The 22,177-nt window shown below is 45.6% G+C and overlaps 1 protein-coding gene across 1 annotated transcript; it reads left to right on the top strand.

Moving 5' to 3' along the window:
- Nucleotides 1-14,610: 14,610 nt before the first annotated feature.
- On the top strand, nucleotides 14,611-20,681 carry LOC134012959 (calcium-activated chloride channel regulator 3A-1-like). Its single transcript, XM_062452653.1, has 15 exons — nucleotides 14,611-14,770; nucleotides 14,939-15,073; nucleotides 15,222-15,372; nucleotides 15,449-15,554; nucleotides 15,843-15,996; nucleotides 16,170-16,397; nucleotides 16,537-16,545; nucleotides 16,581-16,805; nucleotides 16,893-17,070; nucleotides 17,212-17,318; nucleotides 17,413-17,631; nucleotides 18,263-18,530; nucleotides 18,651-18,815; nucleotides 18,941-19,174; nucleotides 19,733-20,681. Exons 1-15 carry the CDS (start codon nucleotides 14,621-14,623, stop codon nucleotides 20,113-20,115), a joined length of 2,712 nt encoding a protein of 903 aa, XP_062308637.1. The 5' UTR covers nucleotides 14,611-14,620; the 3' UTR covers nucleotides 20,116-20,681.
- The last annotated feature ends 1,496 nt before the right edge of the window (nucleotides 20,682-22,177 follow it).

Raw genomic sequence — 22,177 nt, 5'->3', positions numbered from 1 at the left:
CAGTGGAAAAACATCTTCCAAAGTCTTAAATCTTCAGAGAAACTGACGTGGACTGGGTTTACGAACGTCAGGGCATGTAGCAACACTCTTTAGAAACCAAGCCTGCATGGAAAGACAGCAGGGGAGGAATGACCAATCCTGGTTGAAAAACAACTTTGTTTACACTCAAGCCATGCCATTGTCATTTTCTAATGAACAGTTATGTCAACCGTTATATAAACACTGACTATATATACTCTATATCCAGTATATACATATCTTAATTTATTTTATCCCCCTAATTTAGTTTGCCTTTACTTTTGGACATGATTGGAGGACTAACACTGCACTTCTAACATAATGTGGGATGGTAGAATGGATCTGATTGAAACTTGGTCTCTCTTGTCTTTGACCCATGCTCAAATTAACAGCTCCCTGTTGAGCCGCCCATCTAATCCACTTTTCTTGTTGTCCTTACAAGAAAGTACCTTCAAACAATAATCATAAAATAGGCTACTGTTCACTCCATAAGAAGATGAAGAAACTACAACCATAGAATCAAAAGAGAATCTCAGCCTCAGGGAAAAATACTTCACTTATTTTCAATAATTTATAGCCTGTGAACTAATACTCATTAACTTGCATTAAACATTTGAGCTCCCCTTTACATTCCATGAACCGAGTATTGAGGAAAATAGTGGAGCCAGACCATAGCAAAGAAACACAATTTTAAAGTCGTCATATTTTGAACTTAATTTACCCCCTACACCACCACCACCCCTAAATCCCTTTGTCACCCATCCAACCACAGCTACCACCTGAAAACATGGCGCATCTTGACAACAGCTTTTTTCCAAACAAACAGCCTCTAGCTCACCATGTCCACCATTCCAGTGGGCTGACCCATTAACCTAGAACAAACAGAGCACTGTGATTCGACCCTGCATCCTGGCAGCCCTCAGCCTCCCTCAGCCTCTCAGGGGAACCCATATGGTTTGATGTTTAGTGGTACCCGCAAGAGACAGCAGAGTTCCTGCCTCAAATCCCAGGTGGAACCATGCTAAGCTCCTCAGCCAGATTCACGAAAACGGAAAAACAACAACGTCTAGCTGTCTAGAAACGGCTGACACGTAAAAGTCAGCTGAGGTAAGTAAATCTGGACCAAGCGGTCTTCTTGGTCTAAAAATAGGAATTCCGAGTGACAGCATTAATCTTGTTGAGAGTATACCACCGTTTTGTTGAGGGTTTCCAAGCTCTAGAGGTGTTTGGGGGGGTCCATTCAAGCACTCTTACCCTCATCAAAGAGAAGGTCTCGGAGGATGGTGCACGTGCTGCAGTGCATCCTGGGATTGACATCAGTGTTTGCCATCATGATCGTGATGCCTTCTCCAGATGTTGCCCGCTACCTGCACGAAAACAAGCGTTACAAAAACACGTCATGCGACATCTCAGATGAGCAACAAGGCAGTCCCCAGGCGATTATCTCTTCGTTCCACTTGAACCAGAAGAAAAGTCTGAATATATTTTGCGGCACGACTCATCAAGACATGTGACTAACGGCATAAAATGAGACTGCATTTCAATTTGACAACAAGTTGGCACCACAATTGCAGTGGTTGACAACCAGTGATCAAGTATAAAAAGTCTGTCAGATGTTTATCATCATAACCAAGAGTGCGTTTCAGAACACTTCTGCCTTTGAAAGTGAGTTTAGTCTATCTTTTCTTTACAAGACCAGATGGGTATTAATGACTCCATCATTGAACACGAACAGTTTCGGCTGAGGGAAACAGCACAGCACCAAGTGGTATCCATTAATCAGATTGACTTCCTAACGGGATGGGTCTGGACGAAGGCCTGACCCTTCTGAAACATATGGAGTTCCCCTCACAGTTTCATTACAGATCCATTATATGACCAGTAAATCTGCCTGTGCTGAGCCAGAGCCCCAATAGCAGTCAATGGGACAGTGTTCCCAAACAATGACTAAGAGGATCTGGAGGAACATGTGGGGGGTGCTGATGAGAGGACCATGTGGTGAGAGGAACCAAATTCTGCCAAGAAGTTTCAAAGTTACACAACCAAAGACTTCATCTTAACATGTATCTCCCTCATAATGGACCTTATTGCTGTAGTTATGACTTTCCATGGCTTCTAACCGTCGCAGGCCTAACACCTGCCGCCCTGGTCGGTTCTTATCTTACTTTTGAAAACCAGAATCTAAGAGCAGATGGGGTTATCGTTGGTGTTTTGAGGGGATACGTTCATGTGTGCATTGGCCTCCATTGACTCAGCTCTCTCTCTCTCTCTCTCTCTCTCTCTCTCTCTCTCTCTCTTTTCATCCACTGCTGTAATCTGAACAGCAGAAGGCCTGCTTCCTACTACAGTTGGATCCAAAGCGCCATGTGGTTGAGGCACATATTGTCTTCCAGCTGAACATATCATAATAACAGCTTGTAAATGTGGTGTGTGTGGAAAGTCTCGGCCCCAGAGAAGCGGGTCCAAGCCAAAGTCAACCGCGGCTAGGGAAATAGAAAAATAAGGAAGAGGTGGGGGGTTGAGGAAGGGGGGGGGCATGCTGAGGGTTGATAGAGCATAAAACATAGTGGCCTGAATTAGGCTAGTTGGACTTTGATTTGGAGTTTTGTTATGGTCAAGATGGGTCGTTACTTTTCGGCTCAGCCTAGCAGGCCTATATAGGCAGACAGTGACCACATAGTGATCGTGGCAGGTGTTTTACTCTGAGATGTGAAGTACAACTGAACAAGCTTAGCTAATGTTTCATTCGTCGTTTCTATCAGAGCACGGTTTGGCCTTCGAACCCCACTAGTGTGCACATGCCTCCCAGAAGGTAAAACGCGGAAATGTCAGCATTCTTCCTGACCCAACGGTGCTGTCTAAGTACAGGTACCGCAAACACCTCATCAGTCACCCGCACCCGTCAGCGCTACAAGAGAAAGTGAAGTCGAGTCACTCTCTCTAATTACTCCGAGGGTGGCTGTGTAATCTTTGTCCGGTGCGTGTCACTGGGTCCTGAGGACCTGTTATCTCGCTGAACAGGGAGTGTGCGGACAACAGCTGGGCGAGTGCTTAACAGATGGCGAGGCGGAGGGGTTTGGGGCGCGTGGAGCAGAGAGAGACCTCCGTGGGGACTGTGTGGGCAGTTTGTGGGCCCACAAGGGGACCACGGGGGGGGGGGGGGGGGGGGGGGCAGGTGCGTGCAGGGAGGAGGGAGGGGCAGGGAGGGAGTGAGAGTAAGGGATGGGAGGAGGGAAAGGGACTGCCCCCTTGGGAGCTGTGGATTGGGCAGTGGGGGGGGGGGGGGGGGGTAATTCAGACTGTTGTGAAGCATAAGGGAACTCGTTGGGGGCACAACACATTCCGAATAAAAGGAACAAAACAGATTGGTTTGTTTTGGGGGTTTGAAGGCCAGAATGTAAAGCAATCTGGTGCCTAAAGCATTCTGCTGACAAAGGGTGCTAAGACATGCTGACATTCTATACATGGTGGATTCCTTGTTGTTGGAGTGGGTTGAAAAGTGTTGAAAAAAGTGTCATTGTTAGACTGTAGAAGGCCTTAAAGATTGTAAAGCAGTGGTAGAGCATTTGACTGCAGATCAATAGGGTGCAGGTTCAAATCCCCCCAGTAGAGTTTGTTGCTTTGGATAAAAAAGCATTTTACAAATCACAAAAAGCAAGAGATATATGTGGGAAAGAAATCCATTTGTATGTGAGAAACCTTCTGTGGTGTGCACGTTTTCAATTGGAAATATATTTTCCACATTTGGTTTCCCTCCTGTGTGTTTCCCTGGTGGGTCTGCTGTTGCAAAGCATCCTGGGCCCCTACTCTAGAACCTTCTGATGGCTTTCCCTTCCTTGCTCCAGGAGATGTGAAGGGAAAATCATATGTGCTTCAACAGAAACGTGATATTATTCGCGTTATTTTACACTGGAGCCCACAGCCACTCTCACACGGTCAACATTCAGTTTTAAGAAACAAGAAGCATGAAGTGTAAACATGTAGAATAGTCTACTGGAGGGTATCATCTTAATAAATCAATCACCAGTCTCAGCTTTGAGACGATGAAAATGACATACTTAGTTCCAAGGAAAAGACGAGAGAAGACGCAGAGCCAAATGTGATATCACAGGATTAGCTGGCAGGAGACTTAGGCCAGTTTAAAACGATCCAATTTGGACAATAAAGATAAGAGAGGTGCTTGTGAGCTTGAGGCAGGTCACTTGATAGAAGTGTTGAGTGACTGCGTGCTCAATAACTATTTTTATTAGACTTCTGCACTTAATATGCCGAGTGTGGTATGGTGTGAGGATTTGTTTTACTCTTATGGGTCTGGTCTCACTAAGCATGACTACATCCATGTGCAAACGTATTATTACTTTCAGAATCAAACCAGACTAATTGGCATTGCCTGTGAGACTTGTCAGCACAGAACAGAGGAGAAGTGATGTAGCCACAAGCTCAACCACAACAAGGGTTTTAGGAAGATTATCGCAAATGGAGGAAGCATGTATGCGCAACTATCATTATTCCTCGAGCACAAACACATTGTGGATGGTATAGTACAACTCAAAGTTTAGAGTATAGGCCTGTCGGTCTGTCTGCCATTTTCTCTTGTAGAAAGTTCAAAACTCCAAACCTTTTTTCAAATTGGAAGAAAGAGATGCTTTCACAAATAGACGTTCTCCAATGATTTGGACCATGGATTAAGTGACTTGGGTGTACAAAACAGATTTGCAAAACGATATTTTATCGAAACAAACGTAATACATTCGCTCTGTAGCCAACCAGCACGGTAGAAAAAGTCATGAGTCATTGAAAAAAGTGTTCCATTGAATCCAAGCCAAACGGCTAAGTGAGAAACGGCCACAGTTAGTTATTAATAAAAACCTGCAGAGGGTTATAGTTTGCCAGGAGAGGAAATCCCTCTCAGAATTACACTCCGATACCACCCGGACACGCCTCGTCTCCTCTGTGCGGCCGGTGGGAGGACGCTCTAGTAGTGCGGAGAGGAGAAGGGAGGAGGAGGAAGGAGAGGTTGGCCCTTGCAGAAGCTGCATGACTTAAAAGGGAGAGGAAGAAGAAGAAAGACATTTTTTTTTTTTACTCCCTTGACCTCGCTTTCATCTCTCGAGCTGATCCTCTGTCTGGCTGGAAGTCTCTGAGAAGCTGGCTATGGAACAGAGAGAAGCTTTATATTTGCTAACTAGAACTCCCTCACACAAAATCCCATTTCATTTTACAAGAGGGATGAGAGAATGGCTTGAAAGGCATGTTTTTGTAGAAAGGTCCTCGGCGATATTATCAGGGTTGTAGTGAGTGATTCTTAGTTAGCTACGTTTGTGTGAAGTGTAGCCAGCACGTAGGAGGATCATTTAATAAGGATAATGAGTTTAACCATCAGGATTCAACAGTTTACAATGACAACCATTGTGATGCCAAACACAGAGAGAACTAAGTACTGTGTATGAGTGTAAGCTGTCTTGCTCAGAATGTTCCAGAATTGTCTTTAAGGGTCTGGGAAACTAACTGCCAAGTGAGACAGGTCTACAATAGAGGTATTTTGACTCTGTCATGCTCCTGACCAGATTTTGTTACCCCTCTGCTGGTATGAAGTTATATTTCTACCTTCTCAAAGAAGTTAAACTGGTCTGTAGTGTATGAATCCGACAGAGACTCATTCGTCTAAAGATAATAGGAAACGCTCGACTCATCTCAATTTAGTCACAGGAAACAAATGTCAATTTTGTTCTTCTAAATTTGTCGCCAGCCAAGTTCAGTTCAAACTAGGCAGCAGGTTTCCCCTTCACTCCACCAAAACACAACGTCGGTGGAAGCAGAAGCAGGAGCGCTTCGGACTTCCATCATCTCAGAAGCCCGGGGTGAGGGGGGGGAGCTGTCAGGGGAAATCAGCTGGCGTGACGGCGCGACGACGGGAGCCGGCAGTCAAGTTCAGGAGAGCCGGGAACGGTGGCTGGGGGGGCTGCTGGGGGGGCTGCTGGGGGGGCTGCTGGGGGGGAGGTGTGTCGGTGGGAGGAGGCGCGTACGGGGGTGAGGCGGGGGAGGGGGGCAGGACTACAGGCTGTCCTTTCATGGGCTGAAGTGCCGCCCCAGGGGAGAGTTCACACCAGCACGCCACCGACCCTCTCCCCGCACTTAAAGAAGGAGCGGAAATATTTCGCATGTCTGCCTTGGCCGCAAGCCCCGCACTACCTTTCAGGTTTGGTTCCCCCCTGGCTCCTCCCTCCCTCCCCCTCCACCCCAACCCCCCCCCCCCCCCCCCCTCCCATTGTCATCTGGTCCAGATTAGGGAGCCGAGACGGAGGGCGCATCAGGGGAGGGATGTGTAAGCGCCGCTCGACCCCACTGACAAAAGGCTGCTTCATCCCAGATGGTGCCAGCGATCCCGGGGCTGGCTCATGGCCCCCCTGCCCCCCCCTTCGTAGACTGCTTTTCCCCGGGTACAGGGAAGGCTCATGGCCATAGGTGCCTGGGTGATGGAACCAACAGCAACCCTGCTCGATTGGATGCATGAGAAATCAACATGGGGGGGCGGGGGGATGGGGGGATGAAGGCTTGGAGACAAGAGAGGATGAGAGACGTCCTGCTGTTTTTTTTTGTTTGCCCCAGAAGCGCTCATGGCTTTGACATGAATGGTGGGCTTGGGATTTGACAATTTCAGGGTGGTTCATATCTGACTGCGCATGAACCAAAGGGGGGCCCGACCGTACCTCTAATAACCCATAGAGAAGGTCCATGTGAGGGGAGAGAGAGACCGACTTCATCCCCACATCTCCATCTGGATATGCAGTCGGGCTCTTGCAAGGCCGTAGAGTGTCCACTCCAAACTACAAAACACAAAGTAATGAAAAGCAGACACTAATTCCTTTGGAGAATAAACAGAAAACACAGAGTGTTCTGCTGGAGATCAGAAACAACTGCCGAGAAAATTGTTACCAGGAAGACCCGTGTTTACTGCTTCTCGAGACGGCATGCCGTGCACCCTGGTTTCCATGACAATAACCAGGGGGAGGAGAGAGGGAAGAAGGGAGAGACAACGTTCCCTTTCTTTCTCTCCCAGCATCTGAGACACAGGAACAGGAGAACCCGGCATCGACACAGGCCTCGAGAAACCGTCATTGCAGAGCGATTCTTTTTTTTTCGACCGTCAGAACACACATGACCCGGTCGATATGAATAACCTACCAGTTGCCAGCTAAACAACCTGCTTTGAAAGCTAAGCTTTAAGCGCTACTGTTTCACGTGTGTGCCCCTTAACCCCTGATCACGTGTCCAGTTCTCTAGAGGAGTAGGGGAGGGGGGCAGAAACAGACACCTTTTGTCCCTCATTCGTCACAAGTTCATCCCTCTTGTCCCTGTGTCCATCAGCTGTCCTGTGTGCGCAGGGCTAAAATAGTCTCGCTCCTGCTGCGTTTTTTGCCCTGCCGGCCACTCAGGCATGCCCCCCCCCCCCGCCCCTGCCAGCTGGGACACAGAGTTCAGGAGTCAGTAGACACACACACACACAGTTCCACCGCCGTTACCTCATACAGTAACTGCTCCATCCTGGATGGGCAACTCCCTAGGGAGAACATCCACGGGAAAGCTCCAGAAAGTTCCGCTCCGAAGCCGGTGTCGCCGTCACGCCGGCTTACGGAATGTCACTGACAGGGCCTAAACTGGGAGCCGTCCAGACCGACGGGACCCCAGATGGGTCGGAATCATTCGAGGTGAACCGGATGACTGTCTGGCTCTGGTGATGGCTGTCTTCTGCTTGTAGCCTCTTTCGAAACCCCACACGCTGGCCTGGACGCAATGCATAAGTGGGAGTCAGGTGGCTGAGCGGTTCGGGAATCAGGCTAGTAATCTGAAGGTTGCCAGTTCGATTCCCGGCTGTGCAAAATGACGCTGTGTCCTTGGGCAAGGCACTTCACCCTACTTGCCTCAGGGGAATGTCCCTGTACTTACTGTAAGTCGCTCTGGATAAGAGCGTCTGCTAAATGACTGAATGTAAATGTAAATGTAATGCATAAAGAGAGATAAACGCAGGACTCAGACCCCCAATAAGGAACAAGAACGGCGTCACGGTTCCGACCGATTTCAAGGTGGAAGAAAACATGTCGATCCTGACTGCTCACTGTCTGCGAGCGATTTTCGACACACAGCATAAGTGGGGCCCCTGGCACTCTATGAAACTCTCTCTGAAGCATCCAGCCATTATCTACGCCCCCCCCCTGCTTCTGCGAGCAGCGCTATTGGGTTTGCTCTCACCTTTCCTAATAGTATCCCAATTGTACTCGAGGAAAGCGTCTAAATGGAACAACATGGTGATTTGCAGAATTACTACACACAACAAATAGAACTGTTCAGTGAGTGTAGTTCAGGTTTGATTCCGAAGGTTCCGAAATTCCCCGTGTGTTTAACGGTCAGACGGGCTTGTCGCGGTAAACAGCCATACCGTCATAACTAGTCCCAGGCAACAGAGCCACTCAGATCATTTCTAATTCCTCTCGGCGTAATTCGAGCACAGAGAGGAGGACTCTTCATTCCCTCACTCTCTTGGCACTCTGTCTGTACACAAATCACATTGCTCCCTCGTTTCAAGACGCAAAATGGGGCAGGGAAGCAACGGAAGACACCGAAGAACGATCGTTTGAGAGAGAGGAAGAGTCATCAAAGTGTGTGTGTGTGTGTGTGGGGGGGGGTCTTTAGTGGCAAAGCCATGTTGTTGAATCGTAGAATCTATGTGGAATCTAATATCCCAGCTCCAATCCCTCCAATCACCCCACCCACCATGCTGAAGGGAGCCTCTTCCTGTACGAACAGGTTTTAACCAGGTTCTTCTCGTAACCGTCAAACAGAGGGACTCTTCACTGGGAGGCCAACACACTGCACAGACCCTGGGTCACTACAGGAACTGACCTTTATGAGTTGTCCTAATGTAACAATAAAACGAGTATATTAATTTTGCGCTTTCATCTCCATGGCGTATACAGATAGAGGATTAGAATAGCTATGTATCAACTTGTACTGGCTGTGAAAATGTGCTGGCTTTTCAAAATGTTTATGAATTTGCAGGCAGCCTGTCACACAAAGGTAACCGCTGGACCGTTCGCAAGCATCCAGCAAACAATCCCCTCTCCCTCTGCCAGTGTGTGTTAGGCCCACGTCAGTAGCCCGGCACATTCTACGACCAGACAAGGTCAGCCGAACCGTGTCGTCCTATTAGAAGCAGGGTCAAGCGGATACCTGCCGCCAAGGGGAACCGCCACGTAACTGACAGGCGTTAACACTCCCATAACTACATGCTAAGCTGAGTTAAATACGCAGTGCTGCGTAAAGACACACGGACAACCCACACACACACCCGCACCCACACACACACACCCACACACACCCACACCCACACACACGCCCCCTGGTTATGCTTTTATTTACACATCTTCTGTTGAGTGGGCGAGCCATACACCATCAAACATCTCTCTCTCTTTCGCACTCTCTCACGCATCTCGCGCTCTCTGTTTTTTGTCTCTCTCCGACTTCCTCCCCTGACTTCTATATTTCACTCGGACCCGAGTGGTCACAGGGGTCCGCTGGCCAAAGCGATCCAAGAGACACTCCACCTCATCGACACATCTAGACAACATTCCAATCGGCTACAGCGCGATGACATCCAAAGTTTTCCTGTTCACACAGGTGGTATCCGAAGCGCTACACAAAGCCCACACCGTCTTTGAACAACATGTGAGAGGTGAACGGGGGAAGGGGGGGGGGGGCATCACGATGACCCCTAAGGTCACCAGACAATTGTATTAGGTGGAGTGTAGATGCACATTAGCCCCTCATGTGAGAGGAGGTGATTGGGTCGTTTTGGGGCACTGAAGGTCACGCCTTTGATCTCCAAAGCGTGTCCATCCCACGGATTGTGTCTGCCCTCGCACCTCAGACGGGCGCACTGTTCATTCTTTCACCCCCTTGACCCCTCACACACACACACCATCCCCACCGCAGCGGTGGAAAACCTCCGGCCTACTTCACGCCCCTCTTTATCATAATAGATAACTGACAGACTGAATGCCTCAGAGACAAAAACAGCCTTTAAATAAGACGGACGGTCCAACTTCCCTCTCGGCGCCGGGTTCCTCGAAAAAGAGATTTATTGGATTCCCTGTGTGCTTGGAGCAGGGCTCTAAAAACAGTGACCCTTATTCGAGCATTCCCTTTTTATGAACATTACAGTACTAGCAGAAGTTCACATGAAGAAGCAGGATGGTGGAGTTGCTCAATACAGAGGCAGGCAGGAAGGCACCCAGCCAGTTAGCCAGTTAGCCAGTTAGCCAGTTAGCCAGTTAGACAGTTAGCCAGTCAGACAGTCAGACAGACAGACAGCAAAGGGGCTGAGGCAAAGAGGCAGGCAGACAGACATACATTGGACAGACAAACAGTCCATGTTGGAGCAGAAGGATGGTGGTCTTCGCCTGGTTGAGGAACAGCAGTCAAAAGCTAGCCCAGGAAGGAGGGACTTGTGACAGCCAGAGCCCCACAGACAGAGAGACAGCATTGAGCCGGACACTGAGGCCGGGGGGGGCTGTCATGTCCCCGACATGCACCCCTCTGACTCAGCCCCTCATTAAACACCCGCACACTGACCCTCTCTGCAGCTCATGCTACTTAGTAACACTCAGCCTAGTGGAACACGCAGCATGCAGCCTCGGGTCGAAAGCCCTGTCAATCTGGCAGCATAGCGAAACCAGGTCAAAAGCTACCATCCCACTTTTCGACTAAGACATGGGGATGCCGGGTTTGGAGGTCCAGCTGGCGACCGTCTCGAGCTACTAGGACTCCGTCTCTGGCGTTTGGGAGCGGATGATTGACAGGAGGGATCGAGCGGGGCTTTTTGAATTAGGCATTCAGAGCGTCGATGTTGCTGGAGTCGACTCAAAGCATTCTTCTGTGAAATGTGCAGAACATACAGAGAGGGAGAGGGGCCTCCGCCGGAGTCTGTTCTGCAGTGACAAATCTGTTTCACAGATTGCCTTGAATTTAGTCCCCTCAAGGAACCGCTTGCTCGACGTCCAAATGTACTTTGGTACCGCCTCCATCCAGCGTCAGCCTTATCCACCACTCATTTTTGTCAAAAAGAGGTGGAGCCTGATCTGGTCTCATTTCACTCACTGCAAAGTTCAAACGGGTGCCGTTCAGAGCTTAGGTCCTGGCAGGTGCAGAGAAGGGCGCAGTGTCACCGACCCGCAGCCTCCCTCTCTGCTGGATCCCATGGATCATGTGATGAGGAACAACCCCCACCCCCCCCACCACCCCCCCCCCACACACACACACACGTTCCAATACTCAGTCAAACACATCTTGTAGATGGTATCCCTGTCTACGCTCAAGCCACGAGCCCCGACAAGCAACAGAGCTCACAGATCTCACAGTTTATGTAATACGCTGAAGAATGCCACCGCTCGGGTTATAAATCACATGTGTTAAGTGACCAGAGAAAACACAGCGCGTGTGTGTGTACGTGTGTGTACGTGTGTGTATTTTTAGGTGTGATTTTTGTATGTGGGTTAGCGTGTGCGCGTGTACCGCTAGTGACAGTGGGGACGTAAATTTAGTGTGTGTGTTTGTCTGTAAGCGAGAGACACAGAGGGTTGGGAGAAAGTGTGTGAGGGAAAGACTGACAGCGAGGGCGAGTGAGAGTGAGTGAGAGGGCCAGGGCTGGATGGTGCAGGGCTTGCACCCTCCCCAGGAGATGTAGGAATAAAAGAATAACATGCTTTAACACGAATGTCGACTCCAAAACTTAAACAAACAGCCGGCCGTCTCTTCATTGCCTGAAGGAAGCTACCATCCAAAAAACGACCTGCCATGACAGGACATGCTATTTCCATCTCAGTCACGTCTGAGTGCATATGTATCATTGCTGAATAAGGCGAAGGGAGAGAGAGAGGGAAATAGACATAGAAGGAAAGAGGGAAAGAGGGAGAGAAGAAAAGAGACAGACAAAGTAGGAAGAGACAGAGGGAGGAAGGGAAGAGAGTGAGAGAGAGAGAGAGAGAGAGAGAGAGAGAGAGAGAGAGAGAGAGAGAGAGAGAGAGAGAGAGAGAGAGAGAGAGAGAGAGAGAGAGAGAGAGAGAGAGAGAAGCTTGGATGAACCGTTTCGATGAATATGGTGATCAACAGCTGAAGAAGTATCAACTATGAAATAAAGATAAGCGTTGATGGGGCTACTTTCCAAGGGGAGGAACACAAAACACACAGCTATGTTCACGGAGGAAGACCAATGAAACCGAGCATCGTCACCCGGACACACAAAAAACACACACATCCCTCAACAAATATAGCCTCCATCACACACACACACACACACACACACTGTATCATGTCAGAACCCCCCCCCCCCCCACACACACACACACAGCTAAATATACCTTCTCAGTATCATCAAACCGGAACAAACAAGCTTGTAGAAAGGTCATAGGTCGCCTCAGTGGCAACAGCCTAACAGGGTGGACAGCTGTGCGCTGAGGAGTCCACGAGACGACGAAACAACCGTCACGGAAGGACAATTCGTTTCAGTGACGAGGCTTAATCATCTTGATGGCAGATGATGTGGTGGTCACAGTCAGACACAGTTCATGCCAAGTCTAGGCTTAATCCTTGGATAAAACAAAGATGTTCAAAAGATCATGCATGGCCACATTAAACACAGGCTTAGCGAGGTGTGTTTTTTCACCTCCAAGAGGAATTTCTCACATCATGGGCCGGCTCCGGGGAGGGAACGGAGATCTCCTTCATGACGCTCTGTTGGCAACTTCATTCATCAGCCGATTTTTCCGGAAAAAGCCAACGGCATCATACACACTACACGCTACACACACACACAAGTGGTGCTCTAACACCACACAGAAGGTGGTGTTAGAGGGTGTGCTGGCCAGGTTTCTGTTGTGAAGTGAGAGGCAGAGACGTGGGCTGGTGGATGGGCCATGGGTCAGACAAACACAGCCTTTGCTTCCCTTACTTGACTCGCCCTACCTACAGTTTAAACCAAGGCTCCCCAGCCCTGTTTCGGTAGAACCACTGTCCTGTAGGTTTTAGCTCCAACTCTTCTCCACAGTAGCGCTCGATTCGAATATTCAGCTGCCTGACAACAGGAACGAGATTAGATACAGCCTAACTGGTGTTAACGAGCGAAAGCTTAAAGTAAGGTTGCTATGCAGGAGTGCATGTGGAGAGCCCTGGTTTAAACGCAGCGAGATTCATTTGTACATGGCTACTTGTGAAAACAGCAAGAGGATCGAAATTTGATGGTTCCTTTGACTTACCTGAATTTCTTACATGTTACAGTATACAAAGCACCTTCCACAGAGCCAATGTCTATGGAGCACTGCAAATAATGCAATAATGCATTTCATTTAGCAGAAACGTTTCTCCTCAGTGACATGCAGCACATAACCCCTGTGCAGTTCCCCCAGCAGCGAGATAGGGAACACCCTTCTAAGTTGGTGCGACTGGGATCTGAACACCAGAGGACATGGTAGTGCCCAAATGATGTCCACCAGTTGTGACTTGATTGAAATGGTGCTACTACTGAGATTGTGCTGCTCTCTTCTGGCGAGGGGATGTTATGACAGCATTAAGTTGGACACCTCTAATGACTTACAGAAATGCCCATGATGCCGCTTGGTCCTGTAGTTCATTCGATGTGAACATATTTGAGTTTGTGCACACAGGAAAAAAAAATGCAATAAGGGATATTTCATCCATAATATGAGCATGGTTGCTAGGGTGTTGGTTAGTTGATTTGGTGACACACAGGCACACACACTGCAATGGAATGTAAAAACTTACTGTTTATGAGTTTATAGAGCAAGTCAACCCTGTTTTTCACTGGCTTTATCTAGTGTCAAGCATCATAGTTCACAAGTCCAGTTTCCTCGGACTGTCTTATCATTGAAACAGCTTATGGACGTAAGCAGTTCTTTCAATCTGGTGATGGAGCTGATGGAGCTCATTGTTTGCTGCAATAAGCACAATAAAAGATAATTTACTGAAAGGAACATTTACTGGAATAACAAATATAAACACATTTCTTTTCAACATCATGGAAGAATGTAACTGAACAGATCAGGGCAGAGAAAACCAGAAATCACGTAATATTTATTTGTATTAGAGAAGTGAGCATGCCACATGATGATTGTTCTATTATCAAAGACATTAGTGTTTAAGCACAATATATTTATGATACATGTATAAAATGGCATGTACAACAGTTTGATGTGGAACTGTGGAAATCTGACTTGAATGACAAAATAATATGCTGAAAATCCACAAATTAAACAAGACATTTTATATTTTGATAAAAGATCTGATCAAGAAATTATTGTCTGAATGATTACAAATCCCAAAATATAGTTCCAAACACAGAATGTATGACAGCTTCCAACATGTGTTGCATAAACAGATTAGATTCTTATGAATATAACTTACTTCCAGACTGGAAAACCACTCCTCTCCTGATACGTGTACCTCTTTCTATCTTTGTGAATCATTCACTAGATTTCCTTTTGGAATGGCATATATCTCAGCTAACATGCCACCCTAACTGAGTATTTGAACCATGGCATCCAAAGTGGCAGTTGTGCTCGTAATGTTATACCTGTCAGGATTTACCTGTGGTATCCGACTTGATGGCAATGGGTACACAGATATTCTAATAGCTATCAACCCTGCTGTGACTGAAGACCCTTTGCTCCTTGAACGAATCAAGGTAAGATGGAAATTAATATTCTATAATATAAACATTACAAAATATATATATTTTGGCCTGGATCTATTTTAAATGTGGACTTTAGTCAAATCCCTTGACTTTGGCATGACATACTGTGGACCACGCTAAGTCGCTCGCCCTGAGATAACTATTCATTCATTCTTTTAGGAAATGGTGTCTGACGCCTCCTCGTATTTATTTCAAGTGATGAACAACAAATTGTACTTCAAAGATGTGACGATATTAGTACCTCAAAACTGGACAGGAAAGTATAACAGAGCAAGTACTGAAACATATGAGAAGGTAAAATTTGTTTTTACTACACTGTGAAATATTTAATCATCACATAAATAATGGATAATGAACAAGCATCTCCGTGTTTTATGTTTATATTATTCTCTCTGCATAATAATTAAACTTTTGATAAAATGTTTGTTTAACTTTTTTTAAGGCCAATATCAGAATAGATGAGCCAAACGTACCAGATGTGAATGATCCTTATACTCTTCAGTATGGGGAATGTGGAACTGAGGGTCGCTATATCCATCTGACTCCTGATTTCCTGAGAAATGATAAACTCATTAAATTCTATGGACCCAGAGGTACTGCACGCATTTCCTTCAGTGATTGTACCTTAAATAATATGAATGCTGGTTAACCTTTAACTGTTGTTTGTAGGTAGGGTCCTTGTACATGAATGGGCACATCTAAGATGGGGTGTTTATGATGAATATGATGAGAGAAAACCCTTCTATACAGACAATGGAAAACTGGAGGCTACAAGGTAATGTTCATTTAATATTGCAAGACAATTGCAATATTAGGAAGAGATGTCATACAAACTACATCAATGATTAAACTGAACATTGATTATGTCTATTAAGTTTATATTTTAACTCATGATATGTCAGTCGCATAAGATATTCATGTTTTAACATGGTCACGCTACATACTTTTCCTGTATCCATCACGCTTCAAAGTTCACTTGAAACTAAACATAAACTTGACTGAAGTTAACCTCTATTTAAAGCCCCACACTACTTATAAACACTTTTCTACAATAAATGTCTAGATGTTCTACGGATATTAAAGGAGTTTGGCGCTCCCGCTCCGGATTCGTGTGCACACCGACCAATGTCAACGGGAAGCCGAACGACTGTGAATTCATGCCGCTTAAACCTCAAACGGCAAAAGCGTCCGTTATGTATCTTCAGAGTATTGACTCAGTGGGTACAATCTATCTGATGAATTACAATTCCAGGTTGTACAGCATATAAATATGCTGTTTCTGATACCGCTGTTTGTATGTTCATTTATGTGTTTCTGTATGCATTGTAATTTATCTTTCTTATTATAATCAGCAATAGACTCCTAATTTGTACTTGTTGTCTCTGCCCAGGTAGTCGAGTTCTGCAATGAAAAAAATCACAACACCAAGGCTCCAAACATGCAGAACAGGATGTGTGGTGGCCGGAGTGTACAGGAAGTTATATTTTCTTCCAGCGTGGACTCACAAAAAATCCCTTCTAGTTCTTTACCATCACCCCATCCAGAACCCACATTCTCAGTGGTGCAAAGACAACAAAGAGTAGTTTGTCTCGTTCTGGATATTTCAGGAAGCATGAGGGTATGTATGTTGACATTTTATTATAGTAATTATGTTTTTATTGTGCTGATACGAAAGTGATTTAAATGTATTGAGTAACTTAGTTTCTGAAATGGGATCAACAATAAACAGACTGTATACGTGCTGTTGTTGTGCTAAGACAGAGAGTGTCTGACAAATGTTTTCTTTTCTTCTTTTTTTTAGGGCCCGAGAATTATAAGACAACGTCAAGCAGCCTCACTTTTCTTGAAGCAAATTATTGAAGACCAATCCTATGTTGGGATCGTCACCTTTAACTCAACTGCCTCAGTCCTAAAACCATTGACCTTGATTGATAATTTGGAGACCAGAGAAAAGCTGGCTGATTTACTGCCCACCAACCCCAATGGTGGCACACAAATATGTCGAGGTCTTGATAAAGGATTCGAGGTAATTCAAGAAAAGAAGAATTGATCAATTGAATTCAATATAATCTCTGACTAGATTGCATCAGTGAGCATTTACTTTATATTTCAGGTTCTCATAGCACTTGATGGGATTTCAAATGGAAAAGAAATTATTTTCTTGACTGATGGAGAGTCTAATGGACCAATAGATTGCATACCCCAAGCCATCACAAGTGGTGCTACAGTACACACAATTAGTTTAGGACCCAATGGAGATCCACTTATGGAAGAGATGTCTGTAAAAACAGGTGAGGTATAGAGCATCCTTTAAAATGAATTTACAAGCATGCAGCCAGTCCATCCTTTTGATTGCACTGTGGAGAAATACTTCATTATTATATATAATACTATCATTTGATCATTCCTTTTTTCTTCATTACAATTTGTAGGCGGTAAATTCTTCTATGCAGGAGATACTTTGAATTCCAATGAGCTTGTGGATGTCTTTGCCTCACTAACAACTTCTGATGGAGATCTGACACAACAGACTATCCAGGTGAGCTGACTGTAGTCGTCATGATGGTACGTAAACATTGATCTGCTTTTCATTTAGTACTCTGTTTTCACTATCTGCCATCTCTACCCAACAGCTTGAAAGCCTTGGATTTACTGTGAGTGGGTCTGACTTGTTCACTGGGACTGTGTCAATTGACAAAACAATTGGCAACAACACATCTTTTCTGATCCTCTATGAACTCAGTCCACCACTAACCGTCCTTGTAGAAAGCCCCTCTGGACAGAAACATGATATGTTTCAATCTGATTCTCAAGGGAAATCTCTCACCCTGAATATTCCAGGAACAGCAGAGGTGTGTGGTTACTTAAATTCTTTTGATATGTTCATGGAATATGTGTGGCGGCCTTCGGAAACCCTTCACATGGTGAAACCTTCTGGGTATTATACATATTTGGAAACTACAAACTCTCCGGAATACAAATCTGTTTAAATCACTCAGATATCTTCATCACAACTGAAGTTACATCATTTTAAAGTTGACCTGTGTCAAAAAGTGATAAGGGAGAAAACTGCATTCAAAGATTCCATTCAGTTTCATAATTCGATTTGGCATGGCTTGAAAATCTTGCGAGCTAACATGTCCAAAAAACGTTGAAATTAACTGTTTTTCATAAGTAATCATATACCTTTTGTACATTACAATGAAGTTTAGGGTGTTAACTATACAAAACATCAAAAATGGCTTATAGCCAACAATGAGCGGCCACGACATCCGACGGGTTTCCACAGGCCGCCACACATATATTTGTACTTACAGACACGTACATGCAAATTTCAACAATTACTTCCACCTATGTACATACAGTATGTATTAGTTATGCTTGTGGTTAGTTATGTTATATGAAGGGTATCGCCAACATCATACATTTTGTCACGTGCCTAGTTTATGAAGTGTTTACATTTCCTGTCCTATTCAACCCCAGACAGGAAAATGGACTTACACCATTACCAACAACGGACAAAAACAGACTATGTCAATAACAGTGACAAGTCGTGCGGTCAGTGCAAACGTTCCGCCTGTTACAGTGAAGACCCACATGAACCAACAGTCCAGTAACGGCACTAAACCCATGGTGGTTTTTGCAGAGGTCAGCCAGAATGGACTTCCTGTCATACTGGCAGACGTGAGAGCTACTCTGGAGTCTGATGCTGGAGACAAACAAGAGATGGATTTACTAGATAATGGAGCAGGTGAGTAATAAAAGAGCTGCAAAACCATAAATTCGACTGGACATCTTAAATAAAGAATATAAAATGTTGTCATCGCCTTCATTATTGCTAATACACTATCACACAAATCTTTTTTTTAAGGTGCCGATGCTTTCAGAAATGATGGCATCTATTCCAGATACTTTACGCAAATGAAAGATGGGAAATACAACTTGAAAGTGAGAGTACAGGACAGAGATGGAAAAGCCAGATTCTCCCTTAAGAGACACAGTGGTGCCATGTACATACCTGGATATGTGGTTGATGGTATGGCTCCATTATACACAAAGTTTTTGGACACTATGTACTGTATTTGTATGCAAATTCATGTGAAGGACTGTGTCCCATCTATAGTCCTTCTTCAGTTAACTGTTTGATGACTGTCCCTTCAGGAAAGCTGGAGCTCAATCCACCAAAGCCCTCTGTTGGTGAGGAGGACCTAGTGGCAGATGTTGGCATCTTCAGCAGGACAGCCATAGGTGAGAGCTTCACTGTGAATCTGCCACCTGGTGTTCCTGCGACGAAATTCCCCCCCAACACCATCACAGACCTGAACGCAGAGTTGGTGAAGGACATAGTGCTGCTCACCTGGACTGCACCTGGGGAAGACTTGGACCAGGGAACAGGTGAGAACAAATGTGTACTCCCACAACATGGCTTCCGTTTCAGATACTTTGCCAAAACAGAAGTGACTGTACGTCACAAGTACCTGACGTGTGATTTCTTCTCAGCGAGTGAATACGAGATCCGCTACAGTGAGGATCCTGATGTGCTCAGATCCAACTTCGGCAACGCTCATCTGATCAACTCATCTAACCTGCTACCAAATGAATCTGGATCCTCAGAACAGCTCTCCTTCACTCCCACCCATGGAACGATGAGAAACGGCACTACTCTGTTCTTTGCAGTTAAAGCAGTTGACAAGGATATGCTTTCCTCTGAAACCTCCAACCTTGCTCAAGTTGCTGCTGCCCTGAAATTTCCCCCCAACAAAATCACAGACCTAAATGCAGAGTTGGTGAAGGACAGAGTGCTGCTCAAATGGACTGCACCTGGTGATGACTTCCACCAAGGCACAGGTGAGAACAAATGTTTACTCCCACGACATGACTTCCGTTTCGGACACTTTGCAGAGACAGAAGTGACTGTATGTCACAAGTACCTGACGTGTGATTTCTTTTCAGCGAGTAAATACGAGATCCGCTACAGTGAGGATCCTGATGTGCTCAGATCCAACTTCAACAACGCTCATCTGATCAACTCATCTAACCTGCTACCAAGTGAATCTGGATCCTCAGAACAGCTCTCCTTCACTCCCACCCATGGAACGATGAGAAACGGCACCACTCTGTTCTTTGCAGTTAAAGCAGTTGACAAGGATATGCTTTCCTCTGAAACCTCCAACCTTGCTCAAGTGACCAAGGTCATTGGTTACATTGAAGGTCCTGGCAATGGTGTAAACATCAACGCAATTGTCATATCCATCGCCGTAGTAGCCATAGCGGCTGGTTTGATCGCAAGTGTGACAATGACTGCACTAAAACGAAAACAGAGGTCTGAAAATTAATGACTAACATTGTGCACTCTACAATGATTGAAAGTACTGAGCACTGCATATAAAACAAAGAAAGATCAGACATCACATATTATAAAATAGGAAGATTCTGTTTTGCAAGCAGATAAGCTCTGGTATATTGAAATTGAAAATGGGAAACCTTTAATGATTTCAAGTTTGTTGCTATTTTATAACAAAATGTTTATTTTCTGATGAAGCCATCCATGTTCATTCACAAATATTGATTAATTCCTGAACATTAATACACACTTCCAACACCTTTAGTTGGACCTTTCTTCTGGCATTTCACAATGTAGGTGTAACGATGGTCACGCGTATGTGCATGCACTGTAAGATTAATTATTTTTAAGATTAGCGCCAATCCAATAACGTGAGGGAATGGATTATGCGAGTTAAAATTAACACAATGATTTATTGAAATAAATGGAAATATTATGAACAGTACTGGATATTTGTTATTGGTTTTAGTAAGAGTTTGATGGGCTTACACATTGTAATATCTTGACTGATATTTAATAAAATAATGATGCGACTCCGATACACATTTAATTGCTTTACTGGCTTTTTCCAAGGTACCTTTCAGGTAGAACAAACATAGCTAACCAGTCCACTTCCGCTTCTGGTATTACCTCATCCTAACAGTAGATGGCGCCTATGCTGAACTCATATAACACAGCAAATACTAACATACTAATGGGATGAATATTCAAATAAATGAGTTTTTCTTATATTTGTGTGTCCAGGCAATCTATTACATTGACAACAACAGGATGTAAACAGTCTGTCTAGTTTTGCTGTTAGGGTTTACCCAATGATCAGAAGTACAGTACAGTGCTGTACATTAAATGCAAGAAAAACATTTTGGTGGCGTAGTTGTGGCGATTGACTGACTTTGTTTGTTCAGCATTTTTGTTAGCATTTTGAGTATTCTATGTTCTTTTGGACAGGTGGTTTGGTGTTATGAGAATTTTTCCTTTTTGGGGGGAGGAGGGGGGGGGGCATCCACTGAATCATCTGACCAGTTATGAGGAAGTCATGTTTTTTATTGGGTTTATCTAAAGTGTGACATGTCGTGTGGGCTTGTCTTGTGTTGGGGGGGGGATGACTATTGCATGTGAATAATATGTATGAGGAATGGAAATGTTTGGGTTATAGTGCAAACTGGACAATACGGGTCTGTGCTTTCTGCCTTCCATACGCTTATGAATAGACACTCCGCTATTGCCGTGCGGGAGACTAATTAATAGGACACGGCTGCGGGTCTTTAGCGGGATTGAATGGCCAACACGGATTGGTGGAGGCCCAATTGGGCTAGGTACAAGAAGAGACTTGCAGCAGCGAGATAGGGGGTTCCGGAGACAGGATTACACGACCAGCCACGGCGACGGGTTGGGATTCTACAGTCGCTTCCTCCGCGATACCAGGCCATTCACGGGCTGCTGCTGTCCGGGGTATACGCGGTCTACTACGTTCGAGCCTGCGAGGAGGGGAGCGGAGACATCGGACGAGAGAGATTACTCTGCGCTTTCAAACACTAGAGAAAGGAACGGTGACTCCAACATCCTTTGCTGCATGAACGGGTTGCGGTGGGTCTGGACCCTTGTGGATTCACTGTTTGTTTTCCATTGGCAGGTTCAAAGCAGTACGGATTCCACCGCCTGGACTTTACGGAGAGACCCAGAGGAGTGATGTCACCCAGGCAGAGGGGAATCCACCGCAAAGGAACAACTTCGGCCACTCGTGGACCAGTGGTGCAGCCTGACTATTCCAGTCTCTAGGTTGGACAGTTTTGTGTGTATATATTTTTGTTCGGTCGGGAGGGACCCCGACCGAACGGACGTGTTTCTTTTCTTGTTTTTCTGTATGGTTGTCTGCTGGCCTGGGTAGGGGGTAGTGTTGGGGCTGTGCTCTATGGGAGGTGCAGGTAGAGGCTTGGGGATCCCTGTGGGCACGTGTGAGCCTTGATGTGTGGGTTGCTACCGGTGTTGCTGAGTGGCTATATGATTCTTTTTAACTGGTGTGCGGGACTGACCGGTGAACCTTTGCTGTGTGC

The sequence above is a fragment of the Osmerus eperlanus genome, chromosome 26, assembly GCF_963692335.1.
Source record: "Osmerus eperlanus chromosome 26, fOsmEpe2.1, whole genome shotgun sequence".
Classification (NCBI taxonomy): Eukaryota; Metazoa; Chordata; class Actinopteri; order Osmeriformes; family Osmeridae; genus Osmerus; species Osmerus eperlanus.
This window is presented reverse-complemented; position numbering and strand designations above follow the sequence as displayed.